General features: G+C 46.9%; 1 protein-coding gene across 3 annotated transcripts in view; it reads right to left on the bottom strand.

Moving 5' to 3' along the window:
• Window positions 1-16,370, bottom strand: part of CFAP221 (cilia and flagella associated protein 221) — an 82,419-nt gene extending 66,049 nt beyond the window's left edge. Inside the window, exons 1-5 of one of the 3 annotated variants that reach the window (XM_084783433.1) lie at window positions 15,971-16,370; window positions 13,707-13,892; window positions 7,904-8,004; window positions 402-488; window positions 135-233 (exon numbers count right to left, since the gene is read on the bottom strand). In XM_084783433.1, the coding sequence (XP_084639559.1) occupies window positions 135-233; window positions 402-488; window positions 7,904-8,004; window positions 13,707-13,845 (426 nt within the window). In that variant the 5' untranslated portion in view covers window positions 13,846-13,892; window positions 15,971-16,370. Of the gene's footprint in view, window positions 1-134; window positions 234-401; window positions 489-7,903; window positions 8,005-13,706; window positions 13,893-15,970 lie in introns of those variants that run through there. The other 2 variants (XM_084783432.1, XM_084783434.1) reach the window with 2 other exon arrangements.
• Between the last annotated feature and the right edge of the window lie 6,888 nt (window positions 16,371-23,258).

The following is a 23,258-nucleotide window of genomic DNA, read 5'->3' as shown; positions in this document are numbered from 1 at the left end:
CGCAGGGGGAGCCTGCCCAGGAGCACCATGTTCTAATCTTCTCAGCTGTGGGCCCTGTAGCCTCTTATAACAATGAAGAAGCCCCCTCACCACCCCACCCCTGCCCCGACAAACGGCACCTTCTAGACACTCACCTTACAGTGAATGCGGATGCAGTCATAATAGTAGCGCCACTCATCTGGAGAGAAGGTGACAGTGACCATGAGAGACAGGCCTGGGATGAGGCGATGCTCCTGGAAGGCAGGTAGGCTGTGTTGGCACAGGCCCCAGACCTGGCAGCCAGCAGCACTGGGGGTGGGGGGTGGGTAAACCATGCACACACTCCTGCCCTAGCAGGCCTGAGAGGGACACCATCACCCATCATCCCACACCTCCCTCAAGGAGCAACCCAAGGACAGTACCTTCTTCTCATAGCTGATCCGGAAGTATTTGGTCTGCGGTGGTAAAATATGAATGTGCGTATTTTCATCTGAAACATTGGCAATGTACTGGGCGAGAAAAAGAGGGGTGAGAATTTGACTTGTTTACATATTCATCTCGTCATTGCGCAAGCTCATCTTTACTCCGAAGAGGATTTGGGCTTTCTAAAAGGATGTGAAATATGGCATGGAAGATGGCTCAGCTTGTGAATTGCTTGCTGGGCAAGCATATGGAACTGAGTTCAGATCCCTGGCAAGGGATGTAAGGAGCTGGGTGTGGCAGCAGCTGTTTGAACCTGTGAGCCTTAGTGCTGGGAAGGAGTCAGGAGAATCCCTGGGGCTCTGACCAGCAAGTCTGGAAGAATGAAATTAGCTCAGGTTTAGTGAGAGGCTCTGCCTCAGAAAATATGGTGGTGAGTGATTGAGGAAGACACCCATGCCCTCCTCTGGCTTTCCTGTGCGTACACGTGGGCGCATGCACTCACATACAGTATGTGCACATATGCTTTACACACACACACACACACACACACACACACACACAGGAGGGGGGTATTAGGCAAAATTGTCTTTTCCTATCTTCTTAGAACATGTGTGTTATATATGTGCATATATATGTTTACATGTAATATAATCATGTACAATTACATGTAATGATACATGTAATGTGATCAATAGCACACAACTTTAAAAAGTCATATAATACTTTTAAAGTTCTAGATTGTCAATTGACTTCACAAAATGACTTTATTAGGACTGGAGAGATGGCTCAGCAGTTAAGAATGCTTTCTGCTCTTAGAGAGGAGCAGGGCTCAGTTCCCAGCACCTACAGCAGGAGGCTTACAACACATCTATCTCCAGGTCCAGGGAATCTGACACACTCTCCTGGGTGCCACAGGCACTGACACTCAGATGCACATTACCAAAGCCCCCCTCCCCAACACACACACACTTATGACTGCAGCCCCATGGGATACAATGCAGCCCCACGGGATACAATGCAGCCCCACGGGATACAATGCAGCCCCATGGGATACAATGCAGCCCCATGGGATACAATGCAGCCCCATGGAATACAAGGCAGCCCCATGGGACACAATGCAGCCCCATGGGATACAATGCAGCCCCATGGGATACAATGCAGTCCCATGGGATACAATGCAGCCCCATGGGATACAATGCAGCCCCACGGGATACAATGCAGCCCCATGGAATACAAGGCAGCCCCATGGGACACAATGCAGCCCCATGGGACACAATGTAGTCCCACGGGATACAATGCAGCCCCATGGGATACAAGGCAGCCCCATGGGATACAAGGCAGCCCCATGGGATACAAGGCAGCCCCATGGGATACAAGGAAGCCCGATGGAATACAAGGCAGCCCCATGGGACACAATGCCCTTTCCCTTTCTGTCTTCTTAGGGAACTTAGACACACATGGCTTACATTTACACAGACCACTCTCATGAATAAAATAAATAAAGATTTTGTTGATTTTTGTCTAAATCTTTATTCATGGCCAACTAACAACTATAGGAAATAAGTGTGATTTAAAAAAAAAAAACCATAACCACACTGATACTCAGGTGGGATGTGCTGCGTCTACACTTCGGTGTTAAGGCCCTGCATCCCTATGCCCTGAGGAGAAGACACTGCTGTTTGTGGTCCTAATTTTGAGAAGCAATATCTTGGGAAGGGTAGAGTCCTTAAAAGTTGTAACAGGAAACTGAACATATGACAGAAAGTTCAGAGCACTGCCATTGTAGGTTAATGAGTTTTGTCTGGACTTTCAACGACACCAGGTGTCTCCTAGGAAAGGTGATGGCTTATTTAGTAATAAATATCATTGCTGAGACAAAAGAAAAAACCTGTCCTGTTTAGGGGGTTTTGAGTTTTTGAAAAAAAAAAAAACCTCAAAGATCATTATTTAAAATTTCAATGTAGGCTGGGTGTGGTGGCGCACACTTTTAATCCCAGTACTTGGGAGGCAGAGGCAGGTGGATTGCTGTGAGTTCTAGGCCAGCCTGGTCTACAAAGGGAGTCCAGGACAGCCAAGGCTACACAGAAAAATCCTGTCTAGAAAAAACAAAACAAAACAAAACAAACAACAAAAAACCCAAACAAACAACCCCCCCAACCCCAAAAACAAAACAGAACAAACAAAAAATGAAAAGACTGGAGCACTAATATTATATGATTGCACACAGAAGGCTTCGAACCCTCCAGAGCTGCACAGCCTCCGTATTAACGAACTGCCCTCAAGCATCCCACCTGTGGGCAATTAGCATAATTTCCTGTGCCCAAACCTAGCATAGTTCCTGGGTCATCTCCTGCAAGAATGAAGCCGCCTCTCAGCAACCCAACTACCCACATTCTAGAAAATATGTCTACCTCACGCTGAGAGGACGCAGTTACTGTGAACCCTTCTGAGGGACTTCAATGACGTCAATATAGGCCCGAGTCTCCTTGGAAAGAAAAGGAGGCTCCAGTGGAACAGACACAAACTAGCTGCTACCTGGACCACCTGTAGCCACATCCAGGTCACAGCTAAGCCTGTTAGACCAAGCTTCCGTTTCAAGACTGGGCTCTGAGTGTGGCCGCGGCTCTGCCCACGTGCCAACGAACACCATGGTTCAGAACAAGAGATCTCTCAATTTTAACCACAGGGTTTGGAGCAAGACAGGTGTTGTTGCGTGTTTGGTACACTAAGCCTAGAAAGATGAGTTAACCCTCGAAGGAATTGATAGCGCACTCGTTTTGAGCTCAGCTGCGTTTACTCGGCAAACCATGGCAGTTACAAGCTAGGATGGGAGACAGGTTTTAGATGGAGTCTGTAGTTTTGCAAAAAGCAACCGTGCAGCAGGCTGATGACCGAGACCTTAGTTACCCCACTGCAGAGTCCTTGAATAGAAGAAGGATTTGGGATTTGTTTTTCACAATAAAGACTTTTACTGATGTGTGTGTTGGGGTTGGGGGGCGGCGTTAGTGAAATAGAACAGTTAAGAGTTCTCTTTGTTTGGCAAGAATCGTTTTGAAATTGCTGTGGCCTATATGTGCATGAGGTCATCCGCTGGGGCATAAGCAACCTACAGTTAACACACTGTGGAAGAAAACTGACTCTCCCTCCCCTAGTGACCATCAACTCCGATAGCTCCTCAGCCCTCAGCTGGGACTGGGGCCTCAGTAGCCTTTCCCCAGCCCTCGCTGGAATTTTGATGTGCTGGACCTTATGAAGGTCCTCGTGCAGGCAGCCAACGTGCAAAGGCAAGTCACGTCCAGGAGATAACTTCACAGCACTCTTCCCCATTGTCTGGCTCTTACATTCTCTCTGCCCTCTTGTTAATGTCCCCTGAGCTCTGTGGGTGGGGAAGCGGGTCCATGTGTGTCTCTTCTGTGGCCGAGCTCACACTTACTTATTCCCAGCACTGATAACAGTTCTGAATGCGCTTGATAAGAACATTACGGTAATTGCTTTGGGCTTCTGCTTAGCTTTACTGATGGATGGGACAGGAAACTGGCTTTCCCAGCGTCCCCAAGAATGCTCGTAGCATGAAATCATGCTGTACTTTTATCTGCTTCTTGTTTGTTTCAATGTCTCATGGAAGCAATGTGATGCCGGGACGGCCCACTGTCCTTAGTGGACAAGTGGACTGCTGAGTCGACCTTGCCTGAGAGGGAAGTTAGGGCCTCTCCTTTCCAAGTGTTTGCTGAATGTCTTCTGTGTGTTGGTACCAAGGAAGTAGCAATATGAAAAAAAAAAAAAAAGGCAGGCATGTGACTGCCCTCCAACATGGTGATGCAGATTTGAGGCTTCAGACCTTCAAGATTTTATCTTTATATTTTTTATATTTTATTAATTTATTCACATTACATCTCAATTCTTATCCCATCCCTTGTATCCTCCCATTCCTCTCTCCCTCCCATTTTCCCCTACTCCTGTTCCCTATGTCTGTGACTGAGGGGGATCTCTTCCCCCTGTATATGCTCATAGGGTATCAAGTCTCTTCTTGGTAGCCTGCTATCCTTCCTCTGAGTGCCACCAGGCCTCCCATCCAGGGGATGTGGTCAAATATGGGGTACCAGAGTTCATGTGAAAGTCAGACCCCACTCTCTACTCAACTGTTAAGAATGTCCTGTCCATTGGCTAGATCTGGGTAGGGGTTTGAAGTTTACTGCATGTATTGTCCTTGGCTGGTGCTATAGTTTGAGCAGGACCCCCGGGGCCAGATCCGCCCATCATAATGTTCTTCTTGTAGGTTTCTAGAACCCTCTGGATCCTTCTATTTCCCCATTCTCCCATGCTTCTCTCACCTAGAGTCCCAATAGGATGTCCTCCCCTCTGTCCCACTTTCCTGGTAGGTGAAGATTTCATGGGACATGCCCCTTGGGCTAGTGTCCAGTTATAAGTGAGCATATACCATGTGAGTCTTTCTGCTTCTGGGTTAACTCACTCAGTATGATCATTTCTAGTTCAATCCATTTGTCCACAAATTTCGGGAATTCCTTGTTTTTAACAGCTAAGTAGTATTCCATAGTGTAAATGTACCACAGTTTCTTTATCCATTCTTCTACTGAGGGACATGTAGGCTGTTTCCAGGTTCTGGCTATTATGAATAAGGCTGCTATGAACATGGTTGAGCAAATCTTCTTCTTGTGTGCTGGAGCATCTTCTGGGTATATTCCAAAGAGTGGAATAGCTGGGTCTTGCGGAAGCCCTATTCCCAGTTTTCTGATATAGCGCCAGATTGATTTCCAAAGTGGCTGTACTAGTTTGCATTCCCACCAGCAATGAAGGAGTGTTCCTCTTTCTCCACATCCTTGCCAGCATGTGCTGTCACTTGAATTTTTGATCTTTGTTTGCCATTCTGATGGGTGTAAGATGGAATCTCAGAGTTGTTTTGATTTGCATTTCCCTGATGACTAAGGAGGTTGAGCATTTCTTTAAGTGTTTTTCAGCCATTCGATATTCCTCTGTTGAGAATTCTCTGTTTAGTTCTGAGCCCCATTTCTCAATTGGGTTATTTGGTTTGGTGGTGTTTAATTTCTTGAGTTCCTTATATATTTTGGATATTAGCCCTTTGTCAGATGAAGGGTTGGTGAAGATCTTTTCCCAGTCTGTAGGCTGTCGCTTTATTCTGTTAACAGTGTCTCCTGCCTTACAGAAACTTCTCAGCCTCATGAGGTCCCATTTATTAATTGTTGACCTTAAGGCCTGGGCTGTTGGTGTTCTGTTCAAGAAGTTGTCTCCTGTGCCAATGTGTTCCAGACTCTTCCTCACTTTTTCTTCTAACTGACTTAGTGTCTCTGGTTTTATGTTGAGGTGGTCTTTGATCCACTTGGATTTGAGTTTTATGCAAGGTGACAAATATGGGTCCAATTGCATTTTTTTACACGTAGACATCCAGTTAGACCAGCACCATTTGTTGAAGATGCTATCTTTTTTCCATTGAATAAATTTGGCTTCTTTGTCAAAAATCAGGTGACCATATGTGTGTGGATTCATATCTGGGTCTTCGATTCGATTCCACTGATCAACCAGCCTATTGCTGCACTAGTACCATGCTGTTTTAATTACTGCTGCTCTATAGTACACCTTGAGATCAGGTATGGAGATTTCTCCAGAGGATCTTTTATTGTACAAGATTGTTTTAGCTATTCTGGGTTTTTTGTTTTCCCATATGAAGTTGAGAATTGAACTTCCAATGTCTTTAAAAAATTGTGTAGGTATTCTAATAAGGATTGCTTTGAATCTGTAAATTGCTTTTGGTAAGATGGCCATTTTTACTATGTTAATTCTCCCGATCCACGAGCAAGGAAGATCATTCCATCTTCTGATGCCATCTTCAATCTCTTTCTTCAGAGTTTTGAAATTTTTTTTCAAGATTTTATCTTTAATTATGTTGACATGTATGTCTTTGTGTGAGCTTGTGCACATGCGTGTGGAGGCCTGTGGAGGCCAGGAGGGTGTGTCTGATCCCCTGGAACCAGGGTTACAGGTAGTTATGAACTGCCCAACATAGGTGCTGGGAACAAAAGTCAGACCCTTTGCAAGAGCAGTGTGTACTCTTAACTGCTGAGCCATCTCTCCAGCCCCTTCATATTGTTTATGTTAGTACTGGAATCCCAACTCACATGGTAAAAAACAAACAGTGAAGCTAAGCTTACAGCCAGGGCTCCCTTTGACCTGCTCTAGGATGACCGTGCCTGAGTCAGTCATTTATTCCGGCAGAGAGAATGTGCGCATTGGAGTGGCCATTGCTCCTTAGACCTAGACCCATCATCTCTAGGTAGGCATGGCACCTGAAGGGAGCAGGCCAAAAGGAGCCCCGCCTGGGATGTCCTAGAAAAGTGACACCCCCTTCGCTGGGGGGGGGGGGTGTAACCACATTGGTTTGGAGGAAGACGGTCCCTGAATGCAATCCCGTCCCCAGCACTCAAGTCTCCTGAGTACTGGAACAAGTGAGGTAAGCTTTCGGGATTAGGGCTTCTCACGTAGATCGCCCTCCACAGAGCTACTGTGAAGGCCAGACCCTGGCTCCTAGAGTGGACAGGAGGGACACAGTTCTGGAAAGAGTGCTGAGAAGGGTCCCTTGGCAGAGTTGGAGTCAGTCTGCTCAAAGACTCTAATTGATGCCCTTTCTGATTTCTCTTCAAGGAACTGCCTTTCTGACTAGGCACCCCCACCTCTTCCTGTGTGTATTTGTGTGTGTTCAAGTGCATGCGTGCGTGTGTGTGTGTGTGTGTGTGTGTGTGTGTATGTGTGTGTATGTGTGTGTGTGTGTGTGTGTGTATCTTGGGTGTCTTCCTTAATTGTTTTCTAGTTCTGTTTTTAATTTTATTCCACTTATTTATTTGGAGGCTGAGCACGTGCCATGGCGCATGTGTGGAGCTCGGACAACAGGAGCTGACTCTCTCACTCTGCCACGGAGATCCTGGGCAGCGAACTCAGTTTGTCAGGACTGGTGGCATGCACTTTGACCTGCTCAGCCGTCTTGCTGGCCTTATCATAATTTTGTTTTTTATTACATGTATTTACTTGTGGGGGGGGTGGTGAGTGCCATGGATTGCTTACAGAGGTCAGAGGACAAGTTGTAGGAGTTAATTTTATCCCATTTCCATGGACTGAACTCTGGTTGTCAAGCTTGGTTGCAAGTGCACACTCACAGAGACAGCTCGCTGCTGAAATCATTATTTTTTGAAATAAGATCTCTCACTTTTACCTGAAGCTCAGTGACTCTTCTCGTCCAGCTGGCCAGTAAGCCCCATTATAGCCACCTGTCTCCACCTTGCTAGCAAATGGGTCTACAAGCCCATGCCACCAAAGCCAGCTTTTTGACATGGTGCTGGGAATCGAACTCAAGTCCTCGTGCTTGTGCGGCAAGCACCTTCCCACCTGAGCTGTCGCCCCAGCCCCTGCTCTGAATCTGAATTAGTACCATAAATGCTCCACTCCCCACCTCATGCCCTTCCGAAGTACCTACCAGAATCTGTTGGTGCTGTTTTTCTATCTCATAGCCTCCAAAATGGACTATGCCTGGTCTGGCCTGGATGACCTTATTGTTCAGAAGCTTGGCATAAACCTCTATAAAAGAAAGGTAGACAAATCCATCGTGAGCTATCAAAGAGAGTATTACATTGAGAAGTTCTTATTGGTGTGGGTGGTCTTTACTTTAGGGCCCTTTAAGCACGTGCAATGTCTAGACATTGAAGCTCAAAAAAAAAAAAAAAAAAAAAAGATTATGAGTTCCAAATAAACTGGACCTAGTCTTCTGTTCTACTTAAAAAATACATATTTATTTTATTTGTGTGTGTGTGTGCATGCGCACACATCTGTCTGTCTGTGCATGCCTGCAGAGGCAGGAAGAGAATGTCAGATCCCCCCCAAGAGCTGGAGTTCCAGGCAGCTGGGAGCTGCCTGGTAAGAGCGATGGGACCTGAACTCAGGTCTACAGAACAGCGAGAGGCCTTGATGGGTTGGCCATCCCCTCCCCTTCATCTTTGTTCATACATGCTTGCTACCCATTAAAGTTGTTTGCCCGCCACTTTTTTTTTTTTTTTTTTTGAGATGAGGTGTCTCACAGGCCTGAAACTTAGAAGGTAGACTAGGCTGGATGGCCAGTGAGCCCCAGGGAGCTGCCTGGCTCTGCCTCCCTTGTGCTGGGATTACAAACACACATCAGACATACATGGCTTTTTGTTTGTTTGTTTGTTTGGTTGGTTGGTTGGTTTGTGGTTGTTATTGGTGGTGGTGGTGGTGATGGTGGTAGTGGTGTGTGTCTGTGTCTGTGTCTGTGTGTGTCTGTGTGTTTACATGGTTGTAGGGGTTGAATTCAGCTTCTCATGCTTTTAAGGCAAGAACTTTACTGAGACATCTTCCTAGCCCGTGTTACATATGCCTTTCTAAGAAAACATCAGCTTAACTTACATAAAGACTGAAAAATCAAATATGAAAAAAAAAAGCTCAAAACCTTTTTGTTTGTTTGTGTTTTGTGTTTTGTTTTTTTACTTAGGGTTATTATTGCTGTGATGAAACTCCAGCACCAAAATCAACTTACGCGCTCAGAGTCACGGTCCACTGAGGGAAGTCAAGGCAGGAACTCAAGCAGGGCAGGAACCTGGAGGCAGGAGCTGATGCGGAGGCCACGGAGGGGTGCTGCTTCCTGGCTTGCTCCTCACGGCTTGCTCAGCCTGCTGTCTTACAGAACCCAGGGCCACTACTCTATGGATAGCCCCAGCCACAATGGGCTGGATCTCCACCAATCAAGCATCAAATTTCCTACATGCTTGGCCACTGTCTGATCTTAGGGAGGCATTTACTCAATTGAGGTTCCCCCCACTCAGATGACTTTAGCTTGTGTTAAGTTGGCATAAAACTATCCAGCAGACCTTGGCAAAAAGTTGATAAATATTGGCAGAAAAAACAAAACAAAACCGGCTGGAACCCTTCTTCCCTCTGGACCCACTGGCACAGGCACTCCAGAGTGTCTGAAACTGACTTGTGGCTCATTATAACTCTGAAACACACAGCCCCGGTTGAAAATTCGATATGTCAATGAGACATGTGCTATATGAAATTACATGTTAAACTTCATGTAACAGACAGAGCTTGTGAGAGAAGGCCTGCTCTGCGCAAATGCTCCAGAAGCCTTCACCACAACACAAAAGCCCCAACTGTGCATAGTGGGACCTTTGAGCTACGAAACTCTCTCCCTGCTCTGGCCTACTTCTCCCTCTTTGAAAGTGTGCTAGCCTCTCTCTCTGCCCTGCCTTGTTGTGTGTGTGTGTGTGTGTGTGTGTGTGTGTGTGTGTGTGTGTGTGTGTATACACACTCATGTGTGCTTCTGTGGAGTGTCATTCCTCAGAGTCCACCTACCATTTTCTAGAGATAGGGTGTCATTTTTCCCTAGAATTCCTAATTCAGCCATGCTGGCTGACCTGTGAGCCCTTGATTCCAGCACTGGGGTTACAAGTGCAGGTCCCCACGCCTGGTTTTTAAGCGTGGGGTCTAGAGGTGGAACTCAGGTCTCTCAGCTTGTGCAGTAAATACTTTGCTGACTGAGCCATTTCCCCTCCACGTGTACTAGCTCTCAGACACACCTACTTCTGCTAATCTCCATGTCTCTGTCTCGTTCCTTGCTCTGAGTCAGAAGCACCTGGAACCCCTCTGGTGGTGCCTTCTGAACCCCAACAGCACCAACATGGTGCCAGTGTCTCCACTGTGTGCGAGTGGAGTCAGGACTCACAGCTTCCCCACAGCTGGGCAGCAGCAAGCAAGTGTCTTGCAAATGCCAAGTTCTGGGTGCCACAGACACCAGCACCCAGTGTTGGCTGGAGCCACCAGTACCCTGTGGCTCATGATGCATCTGAGTGGGTAAAAGATGCTTCCTTCTCATCACGTCACTACCATAAGGTGAAGGGCTGGCATTGGGTGAGGACACTGTTGGACAGGTTGGGGCTCTCTGCTCTCCCTATCTTATTATTTGGTCATTGGTGGAAATTACCATTATTAGGTATTTCTTTTTCTCTCTCCCAATTCTCTTCTTTTCTTTTTTTCTTTTAGTTGGGATCCCATGTATCCTAGACTGCATCAAATTTACTACCAAGCCAAAGGATGACCTGGAACTTTATAATTCTCCTGCCCCCAACTCTGATTGCTGAGTTAGAGGTGGGCTACCACCTTCTCTTTGTGTGGTGCTAAAGACAGAAGCAGGGCCCCATGCATGCTAGGCAAGAGCTTTACCAGCCAAGCTGCAGTCCTAATCCACTTCAGATACCCTTTATGCTTTAAAAAAAATCTGTTTTAGGGCCACAAAGCAGCATGCTGCCCAGAAATGGTTAAGTATAACAATGTGTGCTTCAAAACAACAACAACAACAACAACAACAACAACAACAACAACAACAACGTGTGCTTCACAGCCTTAAGGTGACAAAAGACCCTCATGGAACAAATGCATTTCTAAGGTCTAAAGTGAGGCTTAAGGATGATGTGTTGGGGGTGTGGTTGGTTTTAATTGTCAACTCGACACAACCTACAGTCCCCTGGGAAGAGAGGCTCAATGAAGGACTGTCTAGAATCTACATGCTAGATCTAGACTTTCCATCAAGCTGGCCTTGTGTGCATGTCTATGTGAGACTGTCTTGATGTGGGGAGACCCAGCCTGAAACTGTGGAGCACCATGTCCTGTTTGGGGGTCCTGGACTATATAAGACAAACCAACTGACCACGAGTATGCATTTATTCTCTCTCCGCCCTTGACTATGGATGTGATGCGACTGGCTGCTTCAAGTTCCTGCCTTGAATTCCTTGTTTTGATGGACTGGAACCGTGAACTGAAAAAAAAAAAAGAGACCCTTCTCCCTTAAGTTGCTTTTGGCAGGGTACGTCACCACAGCAGTGGTAATGAAACTGGGATGGGGTTGCTAGGGTTACTAAACATGACGGTGGGGAGCTGGCCATGGTTCACCACAGAAAGCCACCTCCTCCCTCCCAAGGTGTCCACTTCTGGCAAGCGGTAGGACTTTCCTACACGCCAGCTTCTCCAACTGAGAACAGAAACAGGATGTTTCCGGGAAGTTGTTGTATGAAACTCATGCAGGTGAAACTCATGCAGAGTGGTAGTTACCCTCTCCCGTCAGGCTACAGGGTATTTCCAGAGGCTTTCCTGGTCTCATGGTACACATGAAAGGACGGAAGGCCCCTTCTCTGAAGGAGCAGAGTGACCTGTGTGGCTAGTGCTGGGAATGAGTCGCACAACACATGTGGCTGGCAAAGGGTGTCGGGCCAGACAGCTCAAGGAGAGCTAGGAAAAACTGGGGGGATATGAGAAGGAAGAGGGGCCCCTCGCCCTGGCCAGCAGAAGCCTCCCACTAGCACAGAATCCAGCACTATTAACAACTGCCTAAGGCTTTTGCTCCTCTACGTGATGACTTTTCTAAGAACCTCACCAGAAACTGCATCGACAGGGAAAGGTCAGTGGAAAACCACACACGCAAACCTAGTGGTTTCTTGTTTTACTTTGTCAGATTCTAACTCCATCTAAAACATTGCCAAAATCGTCCTGTAGTCTCATCAAAAGAGAGAGGAAAGGACAGAAGATTTCTTAGCAGCCTTCTCAAAAGTGACCCGAGAGCCACCCTCCCTGTGGCTCTCATGGAGAAGGCCACATCAGTGCCTTCCCATCTGTCTTGACTTCTGCTGAGTACCTCTCTTTTTTTTAACCCTGTGCCTAAGCCTTTATTAAAATATATTTTAATATACTCAACTCTGCTTCCTAAACTGGCTGGTTCTGAAGATTTTTCTATGTCAAAGAAATGGATCCTGTTTTGGCCCAAGTGAAGTCCTTAAACAGTAGGGGACTCCTCAGGGTGCTGAGGCTGACAGTGTAGAGCCCCTCACCGTCCCCTCGTGCTTATCAGAAGAACTGTGACGTCATCAGTATAAAGAGAGGCCTTGAGCGTGTTCAAGCAGGATAGAGATGGGCGTAAAGGGTTCTAGGAAGGAGACCGAGAGTGTGGAAACTGGAGTGAGAAGTGTGGTGGTCCCAAGACTGGCTGAGGCCGGAAACTGTCTGTGGTGTTACAGGCAGATATCAGAGCTTGAAGGGTGTCCCCAGAGGGTGCTCTCAGGGATGTCTAGGTGTCTGCATCCCAGGCCAAGGAATTACATCAGGGACATGTGAGTGGTGGTAGAAATAGTTTATTAAGAAAAAAAAAAAAGCACTTCAGGAAATGAAAATGGGGTAGGATGGGGAAAGGCCAGGAGCTCAGTGGTGGATGATGCATGGCAGACCAGGATTCTTACATGCCAGTGTAGCGGGTTTTGGGGTCATCTGAGTAATATTTATTTACATTTTCTCCACATAATCAACCATATGCCAGCCTTTCTCTGTCATTGGTGTTTATTCATATGTTAAGTGTGTGTGTGTGTGTGTGTGTGTATGTGTGTGTGTGTGTGTGTGTGTGTGTGTGTGTGTGTGTGTGTGTGTTTAGATTGTAAAACAACCTTGGTTACCACCCAACTGTCCACATTGTTTTTTTAAGGCAAGGTCTCCTACTGGCCTGGAAATTGCCCCTTAGGCTAGAGTGGCTGGCCAGTGAGCCCCGGGGTCCCTGAACTTCAGGGATCCTCCTCAGTTCTGGGGTTACAGGTGCACACCAGCACGTTCACACTTCTTATGTGGCTGCTGGGGGGTACAACGCATGTCCTCGTGCTTAAAAGGCGAGCACTTTGCTTACTGAACTGTCCTCAGACTCATATGTCTCCTTCCCACCCTATTCTCCCCCCACCACACCCTCCTCACACAGGACAGACAGGAACAGCATGTGAAGAAAGAAGTAGAAGCCATAGACTTGTGATTAATTTATGCTACAAAAAATCTTTTGTTTGGAGGCGGGAAGGATGGCCCAATGGTTAGGGGCACTTTCAGCTCTTCCAGAGGACCTGAGTTTGGTTCTTAGCACCCACGTGGGATAGTTTACAACTGCCTGTGGCTCTGGATCCAGGGGATGAGATGGCCTCTTATAGCCACCACGAGCATCCCCACACATGTGACTTATACACACAAACATATACATATATGAAAATGACAATAAGTGTTTTTTTTTTAAAAAAACCTTCCATTTAAGCAGAGAGAACCAAATAGAAATAGCAGTCTGAATAATAAAAACTACTATGAGCCTATACGATGATGACACACCTAAATCAGCAAACACAATCCCAGCTTCCCGGACTCTGGATCACTTCGAGACAGAGTCCGTAGGCAAAGATTTGCTGCCCACTTACTGGATTCCAGCAGGTGGTTGGGGACTTCTGCTCTCTTCTTGGGCTCCTCCACCAGGCTCTTCAGGAGGATGGGCGACACTTTATCGAAGGGTTCTTCTGCATCCTTTAGTTCCTGCGCGGGCGTATTCACAACTGCCATCTCCTCTTGAAAAATGGAGTTGCCTTCCTAGATTCAGAGGTCATTTCCTGGGGAGGAGCACACGAGTCCTAGCCTCAGCAGCAGCAGCAGCATGAGAACTCATGCACACATTTCTTCTCAGTTTCTGACAAATGCACCTCTTGTCCCCACAGGGTGTCCTGTGGCCCTGGCCCTCCTGGCCTCCCCTCTGCTGGACGCTGCATTCCCACACTGGGCTTGTCTCATTAATCATTTCACAACACACACCAGAGCCCAATATGGCAACATGCTCCAAACTCTCCCATGACTCTTCAGAGCTTTCCTAAAAATCTGTTCCTGGGATGCTTCTTGGGCACATGAAGGGGGAGAGAAAGAAAGAAAGAAAAAAAACTCCCAAGAGATAATACATTTTGGAAAGTGCCCTAGATTTCTGTTGCTATGACAAGACATCCTGACAAAAAGCAATTAAGGGGAGGAAATGGGTTTATTTTGGCTAACAACTCCAGATCATCAAAGGGAAGTTGAGGCAGGAACTTATACAGCTAGTCACGCTAACATTCCCCAGTCAAAAGCAGAGAGAAACGAATGCTCGCATGCTAGCTGCTGCCTTTGGCTTCTGAGCTTCCTCCACTCTTGCACAGTTCAGAGCCCAGGGCGTAGCGCTGCCCACGAGGGGCATGCTCTTCTCACGTGAATTAACAGTCAACCCACAGATACCCAATCTGATCTAGATAATTCCTCATTAAGACTCTCTCTCCAGATGATTCTACATCTGTGCCAAGTTGACAGTTAACACTCTTCTCTCTGACATGTCTCCACATCACATACACTGTAGGAACCAGGCCTGACTGGGCTGCCTGCCTGTCTTGCTGTTTCACGTCCGGTTTCTAGCAGCTTCCATGTCTGTGTTTATGTTGGTTAGCTAGTCATGTTTACTGCTCTGAGAACACAACCATCCCCTCCTCGGGACTTTTCCTCCTGTGCACAATCACCTCTTGAGGGATCTCACCTGCGAGTGGCATTCCTGTTTTGCTGCCTATAAGAAGGCTCTTTGGACACTGAATAAAAACTGCTGCTGCTGCTGACGCTGCTGCTGCTCTCTTAGCATGAAGGACCCGCTGTGTTATTGTGTGTGTGTGTGTGTGTGTGTGTGTGTGTGTGTGAGTTAAATCTGCAGTCCCTCGCCCTTGACTCGGTACTGCGGTGGTGCGGGCGCCACAATTCACAGAGATGCCAACAAGGTCCCACCGACATCATGACGGCAAGATACAGGCATTCACAAGTCGCCTTCTGACCCCTCTGCTAATAGGAGGTGATAAGTTTGCAATGAAGCCTGCAGGTGGCCAGGGCACAGAGAGCTGGGGCATGCCTAGCAACGCTGGGTGTCTACTGACTTCACATCCATTAGTGTGTGTGTGTGTGTGTGTGTGTGTGTGTGTGTGTGTGTGTGTGTATGGTGGGGAGTGGAAATGTGCATGTGGAGGTCAGAGGACAACTTTGTAGAGCTGGTTTTCTCCTTCCACTTTTGTGTGGCTTGTGGGGGAATTGAACTCAGGCCATCAGGCTTGCAAAGCAAGCTCATTTCCCTACTGAGCCATCTCACTGGCCCCAAATCCCACATTTTCTTTATCAGCCACAACTTTTGACTCCTTTGCATAAGCCAGAGGGGGATGCTCTGGGAAGCCCCTAAAATTGAAAGTAAAATCAAGAATGCCTGTTTATGAGTTTGGCTTTTGTTTTTCCTGGAGAAGTCCCATAGTCTTTTAAAAGACACCGGAGGATGCAGAGATACAGTGATGTATACATTACATTTACCTAACAATCATTTTCAGAAATAAGTTGGGCTGTCCTCTCCCCTGTGCCCTTTTTCAGTGGCAAAAGCTTCACAATCCTCAGCACAATTTGGAGACTCACTTCACTTACCCACCCCCACTACCCCTGCCCCGTCCCCCGCCCCTCCACCACCACACACCTGACTTCCAATGCTTGGCGCAAGTCCACCCTCCCTCCCAGCTGCTCTTGGTCCACCGTCACTGCCTGCATTTCTGGTAAGGTCTCGCCTAAACTGGGCAGGGCTTCACCCTGGCTAGCCCCCCTCTTCTTTCACACTAGCCCAAGCTAAGGGGTGGGTAGAATGCAGACTCACCCCGCCATCACCACCATCATTTCTTTGGGACCCTCCTACAGCTCAAAACCTGGTCCCTAGATGAACATCTTTTGGACATCTGCCTGGGGGCTCCCGGTGCTTTAGCTTCTAAGCGGCCACCTGGGGACTCTCAGGCCCCAAGTCCGAGGCCTCTTACCCTGCAGATGGTAGTTTCGGGGCGGGATTAGGCTGGTGCAGGAACCTACTCAGAGCGTCGCCATGACAACGTGGACGCATTCCCAGGATATGCTGAAGGACACTCCCAAACGGCCCACATGGGGGAAGTTGGGCGGTTTTTGTTCTGGGGCGAGGGTTAACTTCTCTGGGCTCTAAACAGTGTGCGGAGCTTGAGAAAGACCAGAAAGCGCCCCTTTACTGTATGGAAAACTAATAGTTCCCAGAGGAACTGAGAAAGTTTGGCGACTCCACCAACTGGGCAGCTTGCCAGAGCAGATGGGGCGGGGCCTCCCGAAACAGTGGGCGGGGCCTCTTTCTGTACACTCTGCTCTTTTTTTCCTTCCTGTTTCACACTTTGATTTATGATAAAGTTCATACAGTAGCAAAGTTAGGCAGTACGCTAAAAAGAAGCTCTCCTTTTCCCACTGCAACTATGATCAAACCTCAGCCAATCTACTTTCATTTGTACTTTTATTTTGAAGAAATCCCCACATTCCTTTACATACTTTTCAAACATAGTGTATCTTTTATTTTCTCTTCGACAATTTTATGCATGGAAACAATGTATCTTGCCCCCACCCCTGACCAAAAGCCCTTACTTAACATATCCCCTCCTCCCCCACATCCTTACTTCTTTTGTTAATAACCCGCTCACTCTAATTAGTGCTGCCTGCTGGAACGTTGACTGACAGTGTTGACTTGACCTTGTGCCACGGCTGCTGGGAGTTCGTGGGTGCAATGGCTGTGCCATATCCAGAAGACAGCGCTGCACAGCGTTCCTCCCTCCCTCTGGTGCTTACACTCTTTTTGCCCCATTCTCTGATTTTCCTTGAGCACTGGGTTAGGAGTTGGGTAGATACAGATGTTCTATTTAAGCTGAGCACTCAATAGACTCTTATTCTCAGCCCTTTGGTGGTCATGAACCTTGTCTCCAAAAACTGATCAATCCAAACAGCAATAGCAACAATTCTCTAAACCCAAAAAGCCCACCAATACCCAAAACAAACAAACAAACAAACAAACAGCAACTTGGGGCTGGAAGGATGGCTCAGTGGCCAAATGTACTTGCTTCCAAGGCTGATGACCTGGGTTTAATCTTAAACCCACATGATGGAAGGAAAGAAATTACTCTTGTAAGTTGTCCTCTGATCTGTCACACACACACACACACACACACACACACACACACACACACACGTAGAAAACTAAACTAATTTCGTCTTTCAATACTGGCATTGAGTAAGATTCACTTTCAACCCTCCTCATAACTTTCAAAGCCAGAGATATTTTTTTCTTCTTCTTTGGGTTTTCATAAACCTTCCCCCCGCCCCCCCACACACCCTACCCACTCCCTCCTGCCTCCCCATTTTAGAGTCAAGATCTCATATAACTTAGGTTAGCTAGAGTTTAGTTAGTTTTGAGCCCCTGGTCCTCCTGCCTCTACCTCTCTCACGTGTTGGGATTGTAGGTGTGTGCCACCACACCCAACTCCATCTTTATCTCTTTATAACACTTATCTCTTTATATGTCACACCCATCATTGTGTGTATGTGCCTTGGTTTTGGTTGTGAGATAGAGTCTCAGGCATCTTGCGCTGCCTTCAAACTTGCTGTGTATCCAAGAATGGCCTTGGATTTCTAATTTTCCTGCTTCCACTTCCGCAGTGCTGGAATGGCAAACGTGTACCGCCACACTCAGTTTGTGTGCTGTGCTGCAGGAGCAGGGAGCTGGAGGACTTTGTGTGTGCTAGGCAATCACTCCATTAACTGAGCCACACCCCCAGCTCTCTGCATATGTCTCAAACAGCACAGTTCTTAGGGAAAGGACCTGGTGTCTAATCTTTGGGTCTCCCACAGCTCTTGACACAGTTCATAGTGCATGATAGTTCGGTTACTGTTGGCCAAGGGAAAGGAAGTCATCAAGGGGTGATCTAGCAGGTTGTTGCAGTTATTTCTGCTTTGTGCCCCAACAGGGCAAGATGTTTCCATACACTTAAATATGTAAATGTGTGTTGTGTTGCATTTAAGATGTGAGCTTAGGGTTTTTGTTTTGTTTTTAGTAAAAACATATTTCCTATTATATATAGAAAGTACCTATGTGGTCACATAAGCAATTAACGACAGGGCCTGTCGTCATATGTGGTCACTGTTGTCAGTGTCCGCTGTGTAATAGCAGCTCAGTTCTAGCCACAGATCTGCTGCATCCAAGCCAAGCATGGATGCTTGACAGATGGGTTTAGGGCTGGCGTGTCATCCAGCTCTGGCTGCTGAGACTCTAGCTCCTGAGAGAAGTCTGTAGACAGCTTTCTCTCTAGTAAGAAGGACACACAGAGATAAAACATTGCATTCGGTACTTTTCTCATAGACAAAAGCAACTTATGGAAGGATGGGGTCATTTTGACTTAGTTCAAGGGTATATAGTCTGCCACTGGGATGTCATGCCAATAAAGTGTGTGGTGGTTGGCCACATTCAGTCTGGAAGCCGAGAAAGATGAAGGCTCCTGCTCAGTTCACTTCCCCCAGGATATCAGTCCAGGAATGGTGGTGTCCACATCCACGGTGGGTCTTTCCACCTCAGTTTAGCCAATTTGAAAACTCACTCACTGACAAAGCTAGAGATTTGTTTCCTAGGTGAGTCTGGATCCTGGGAGATTAGTTCTCAATATGAGCCACCATCGTATCTCTATCTGATGCCACGAGGGGACTTAGTATTAGTGGGAACTGATGGCAAGGACAGGAGACCAAAAATAAGGACCTGAGCGCCACTACCTCACCTCAGCTTACTGAGTGGCTGCACTCAATGATCTTACTCTTACAGCTGCAAACGCCTGACCCCTAGTGATTTGCTTTGAGAGTGTGCACATTCGTGTGTTTGCACTTGTGTACATATGAAGGCCAGAGCACAGCTTCCGGTGTCATTCCTCGGCCATCATCCACCTTGTTTTTGTTTTGTTTTTTTGTTTGTTTGTTTTTGTTTTTAAGACAGAGTCTCTCTTTGGCCTGGAACTGACCAGTTCATCTAGGTTGGTTGACCAGCAAGTCCCGGGGATCCTTCTATGTCTGCCTCTCCAGCACAAGGTTTACAAGCTGGTAAAACCATGCTTGGCTCTTTTAATGTGGCCTATGGGGATAGAAAACTCAGGTCCTGATGCTTGCATGGCTGACACTTTACGGACTGAGGCATCCCCCAGCGCACACTCCCATCCTGGTGTCTAAAGTCTTGATGTTCGGTCGCCGTATGAGCTGTGGCATAGAAGCTCGTTAAGAATGCAGAACCTTGGGCTATTGAGGCCTCCAGAATCAGAAGCTGTATTTTAATAAAATTGCACCAGGATATTTGTAGGCTAATTAAAGTTTGAGAATTCTGGATCCCATGGATGCCCAACAATTATGGTTGGCGTAGACGGTTAATTACTTCCTCTACCCATGTGCATGCCGCAGTTGGCATTCACAATGACCAGCCAGAGAGGTGCCCTGGGCCCCAGGAGAACAAGAAGGGATGAGTATGACAGTGGGCATCGAAGCTTGTCACATTTCCATGGAACGGGGAGGGCCGTGGTATTCTTGCTTAAATCACTCTGGTGCCTTCACACTGAATGGGGGATAAAACTCAAAATGCTTAACATATTTTCAGGGGTAGGCAAGACTTAGCTGCCGCCCTGCTCCTACCTTCTCTTTTGCCACATTCTCCTGCCCCCTGCCCCCCATTGCTGTTTCTTTGCCTGGCACTGTGGTGGCTTAGACTAGCCGCTGATCCATTCTGCTTCCACTGAGAGCTGGGGGTCCTGTCCTCTCTTCTTGGATCTTCATTGATCTGTGACTGTTTTCACTGCTCAGTTGAGTCCCACCTGACTTTAAGATCCCAATTCTTTCTTTCTTTTTTTTTTTTTAAAGCAGCAGCACTCTTTTTTTTAAAAAAATATTTATTTATTATTATGTATACAATGCTCTGCCTGCACGTACACCTGCAGGCCAGCAGAGGGCATCAGATCACATTACAGATGGTTGTGAGCCACCATGTGGTTGCTGGGAATTGAACTCAGGACCTCTGGAAGAGCAGACAGTGCTCTTAACCACTGAGCCATCTCTCCAGCCCCTTAAGATCCCAATTCTTGTGAGATAGAATAGCCTGGTGGTTGTGGTTGTTTCAAGACACTAAGTTTGGTATAAGAGTTTACAGTGCAATGTCAAATAGTCAGAAGCCTGGCTGATTCCTAGCCAGCTCCATTTACACAGTCAAGGACCCCAGCCAGGGAATGGTGCCACCCACAGTGGGCTAGTCTTCTCATTTCTGTAAATATTCAGGAGATTTGGATTATCCCTCTCAGGTGTGCCTGAGGCTCCATTCCCAGGCTCTTCTAGAGCCTATAAAGTGAACAGTTAATACAACCACCCTCCTTGATATTGAATACATTGCTGATGATTTTTGTCTTGAAAAAAATTTATTGTGCTCTCTTAATCTGTTGATCCTTGCAAAGTCCCATTGTCCTTTATGATCTTTCTCTCGTTCTTGCTCTGATGGTTTCCCTCAAACAACATCTCAAATAAGACAGAACAGGAGACTGGAGGGATTTTGCTCATACAGATGACATGGGTTCAGTTCCCAGTAACCACATGGTGGTTCACAACCATCTATAATTTCTTTTGACTTCCACAAGATCCAGGCATACATGTGGTCACATATATACACTCAAGCAAAACATAAAATAAATAATCATTAAAAAATGATATACATATATAACACACATGTATATATGTAACATATATACTTATGTGATATATATATGCATACATACACACACACACACACATATATATATTCAGTGTTTTGCCTGCATGTGTGTCTGTGTGAGAGTGTCAGAAGCCCTGAAGTTACAGATAACTGTGAGCTGCCATGTGGGTGCTGGGAATTGAACCCTGGTCCTCTGGAAGAATAGCCAGTGCTCTTAGTTTCTGAACCATCTCTCCAGCCCGAAAAGTTATTTACTTTAAAAAAAAAAAAAAAAAGGAAGACACAGCAGAGAAAGCTTGTTTCTCCTCCTCGATGGCGAGAGCTTCAGTCTGAAGCCCAGAAATCTTGGAAGTTGACCATGGAAGGTGTCATCTGCTGGTGACACTGATCTGCCAGCTGGAAATCTAAACAAGGCCCCCGGCCAACTGTTTACATGCACTGACCAGGTTGGCCTCAAACTCACAGCTATCCCCCTGCCTCTGCTTCCCAAGTGCTGGGATTAAAGGCGTGCGCCGCCGCCACCACCTGGCGTAGTCACTCTTTCTATAGATATCCATATATATTGTATTCACTCTCTGAACCCCACCCTGAGTGCCTTTTAGCCTCCCTCCCTCCCTCCCTCCCTCCCTCCCTCCCTCCCTCCCTTCTTCCCTCCCTACAAGTCGTTTTTCTGCCACCCATGTCTTTTTGTTTATGGCCAGCTGGGTTTAACCAGGGCGATCTATGTGACAAGGGCTTTGGAGTTATCTGTTGGAGCCTTGTGGTCTCACCAGAGCAGGGCATACAGGGCTGAAGACAATGTCTGACCCTTTCCCACATGGTGATGCAGAAAGATGGGTAATTTACCTTCACTGCATAAGTGAAGAAGCCAAAGTCTCCAGGGTTCAGGTTACTCGCCCAACGTCCTAGGAATAGCTGATGATTAAGTTAGGATGGCTGTTATCAATATTCTTAAAAGTTTTAATAGCATTTATTTATTTGTTTGTTTAGTGTGTGTGTGTGTGTGTGTGTGTGTGTGTGTGTGTGTGTGCCACAGTGCAGGTAGGGAGGTCAGAGGAGAACTTAAGAAAGGAAGTTTTCTCCTTCCACGGTGTGGGATACAGTAATTGAACTCAGGCCATCAGACTTGGAGGCAAGCACCTTTACCTGCAGAGGCCACTAGCACTCTGTTTTTCTTACCAGATGCCATGTGGGTTTCTCTGGGAAGGTTGGGGTGCTCCTGGCCTTCCATCCAGTGATGATAAGGACTTGAAAGCACTGACAATACTTTTTCAGAGGTGGCTTTATTTGCTATGTCATTTGATCGACTTGAACCCTCATATTTCATATAAATACTCAAAAGAATGCTGACAAATGGCGGAGGAAAACACAAAAAGCAAAGAAGAAAACCGCTTCCCTGAGAAAGGTAGTCCACATTTCCAGAGAGTAAACACAGAGGCTGGACCATAAAAAGCTCATTAAAATGTGAATGTTAAGCCTTTGTAGTGCAGCGCTCAGCGGGGAAACCACTCCAGCTCATTATTCGTGGCTCATCAATAAAACATTAGTTCTTCTCTCAGTAAATTGGGCCACTCAGGGCACAGGCCTCTCTCCTTGTAGCTGATTTCGCGCCTCCAGTGGCGGCAGCCAGTTGATGGAGACCTGGGACTCAGACACCTGGAGCAGCTAATTCCATCCTTTTTCCTCCTCTGTTATCTCCTCCCAGAACCTCTAAACCACTAAATCTCAAATATTACTTCCTCAGGGAAGCTCACTGCAGAGCAAGCATACTAGTCAGGGTCTCTAGAGGAACAGAACTTGCAGGTGGACTCTATATATATCTGTCTGTCTGTCTGTCTGTCTGTCTATCTATGAGACTTTAATGCCAGGGAAGGAATGGGTTTTCCATTATGAGCAAGCTGGCAGAGAGAAAACTTCCTTCCTCCTTGTCCTATACAGGCTGCCAGGAGAAGGTGTGCTCCAGACCGAAGGCAGACAGATCTTTAGTTAAGGGGGAAAATATCCCTCACAGGTGTGCCCAGCTGCTTGGGTTTTAGTTAATTCCAGATGTGACAACAGAGTTGACAACAAAGAATGGCAAGTCAGGACTTCAGTGAAGGCTGCATCAAGCACCGAGATGACAGGTGCTAGATCATTCCTCTCACCGTCGCTGGCTCTGTGCTTTACAGCTGTCTTCATTGCCCACAAGGACGCCCCCAAGCTCTGTGAAAGACCGCCATCTTGCTATTAGTTTGATCATGATGCACACATGTGGGTTGTGTAAGTGCCTCCTGATCAGAATGAATGCCATGCCTGTCTCAGGACCAGCTGTCTTCCCTCACTTGGCTGAGGGATGGTGATGCTGCTCCCCTGCCGGGTCATGTGTTAACTCTCAGGGTGC

This window comes from Acomys minous, assembly GCF_964271855.1.
Source record: "Acomys minous genome assembly, chromosome: 1".
Classification (NCBI taxonomy): Eukaryota; Metazoa; Chordata; class Mammalia; order Rodentia; family Muridae; genus Acomys; species Acomys minous.
Note: the sequence above shows the minus strand (reverse complement) of the source record. Positions and strands in the feature narration are given on the sequence as shown.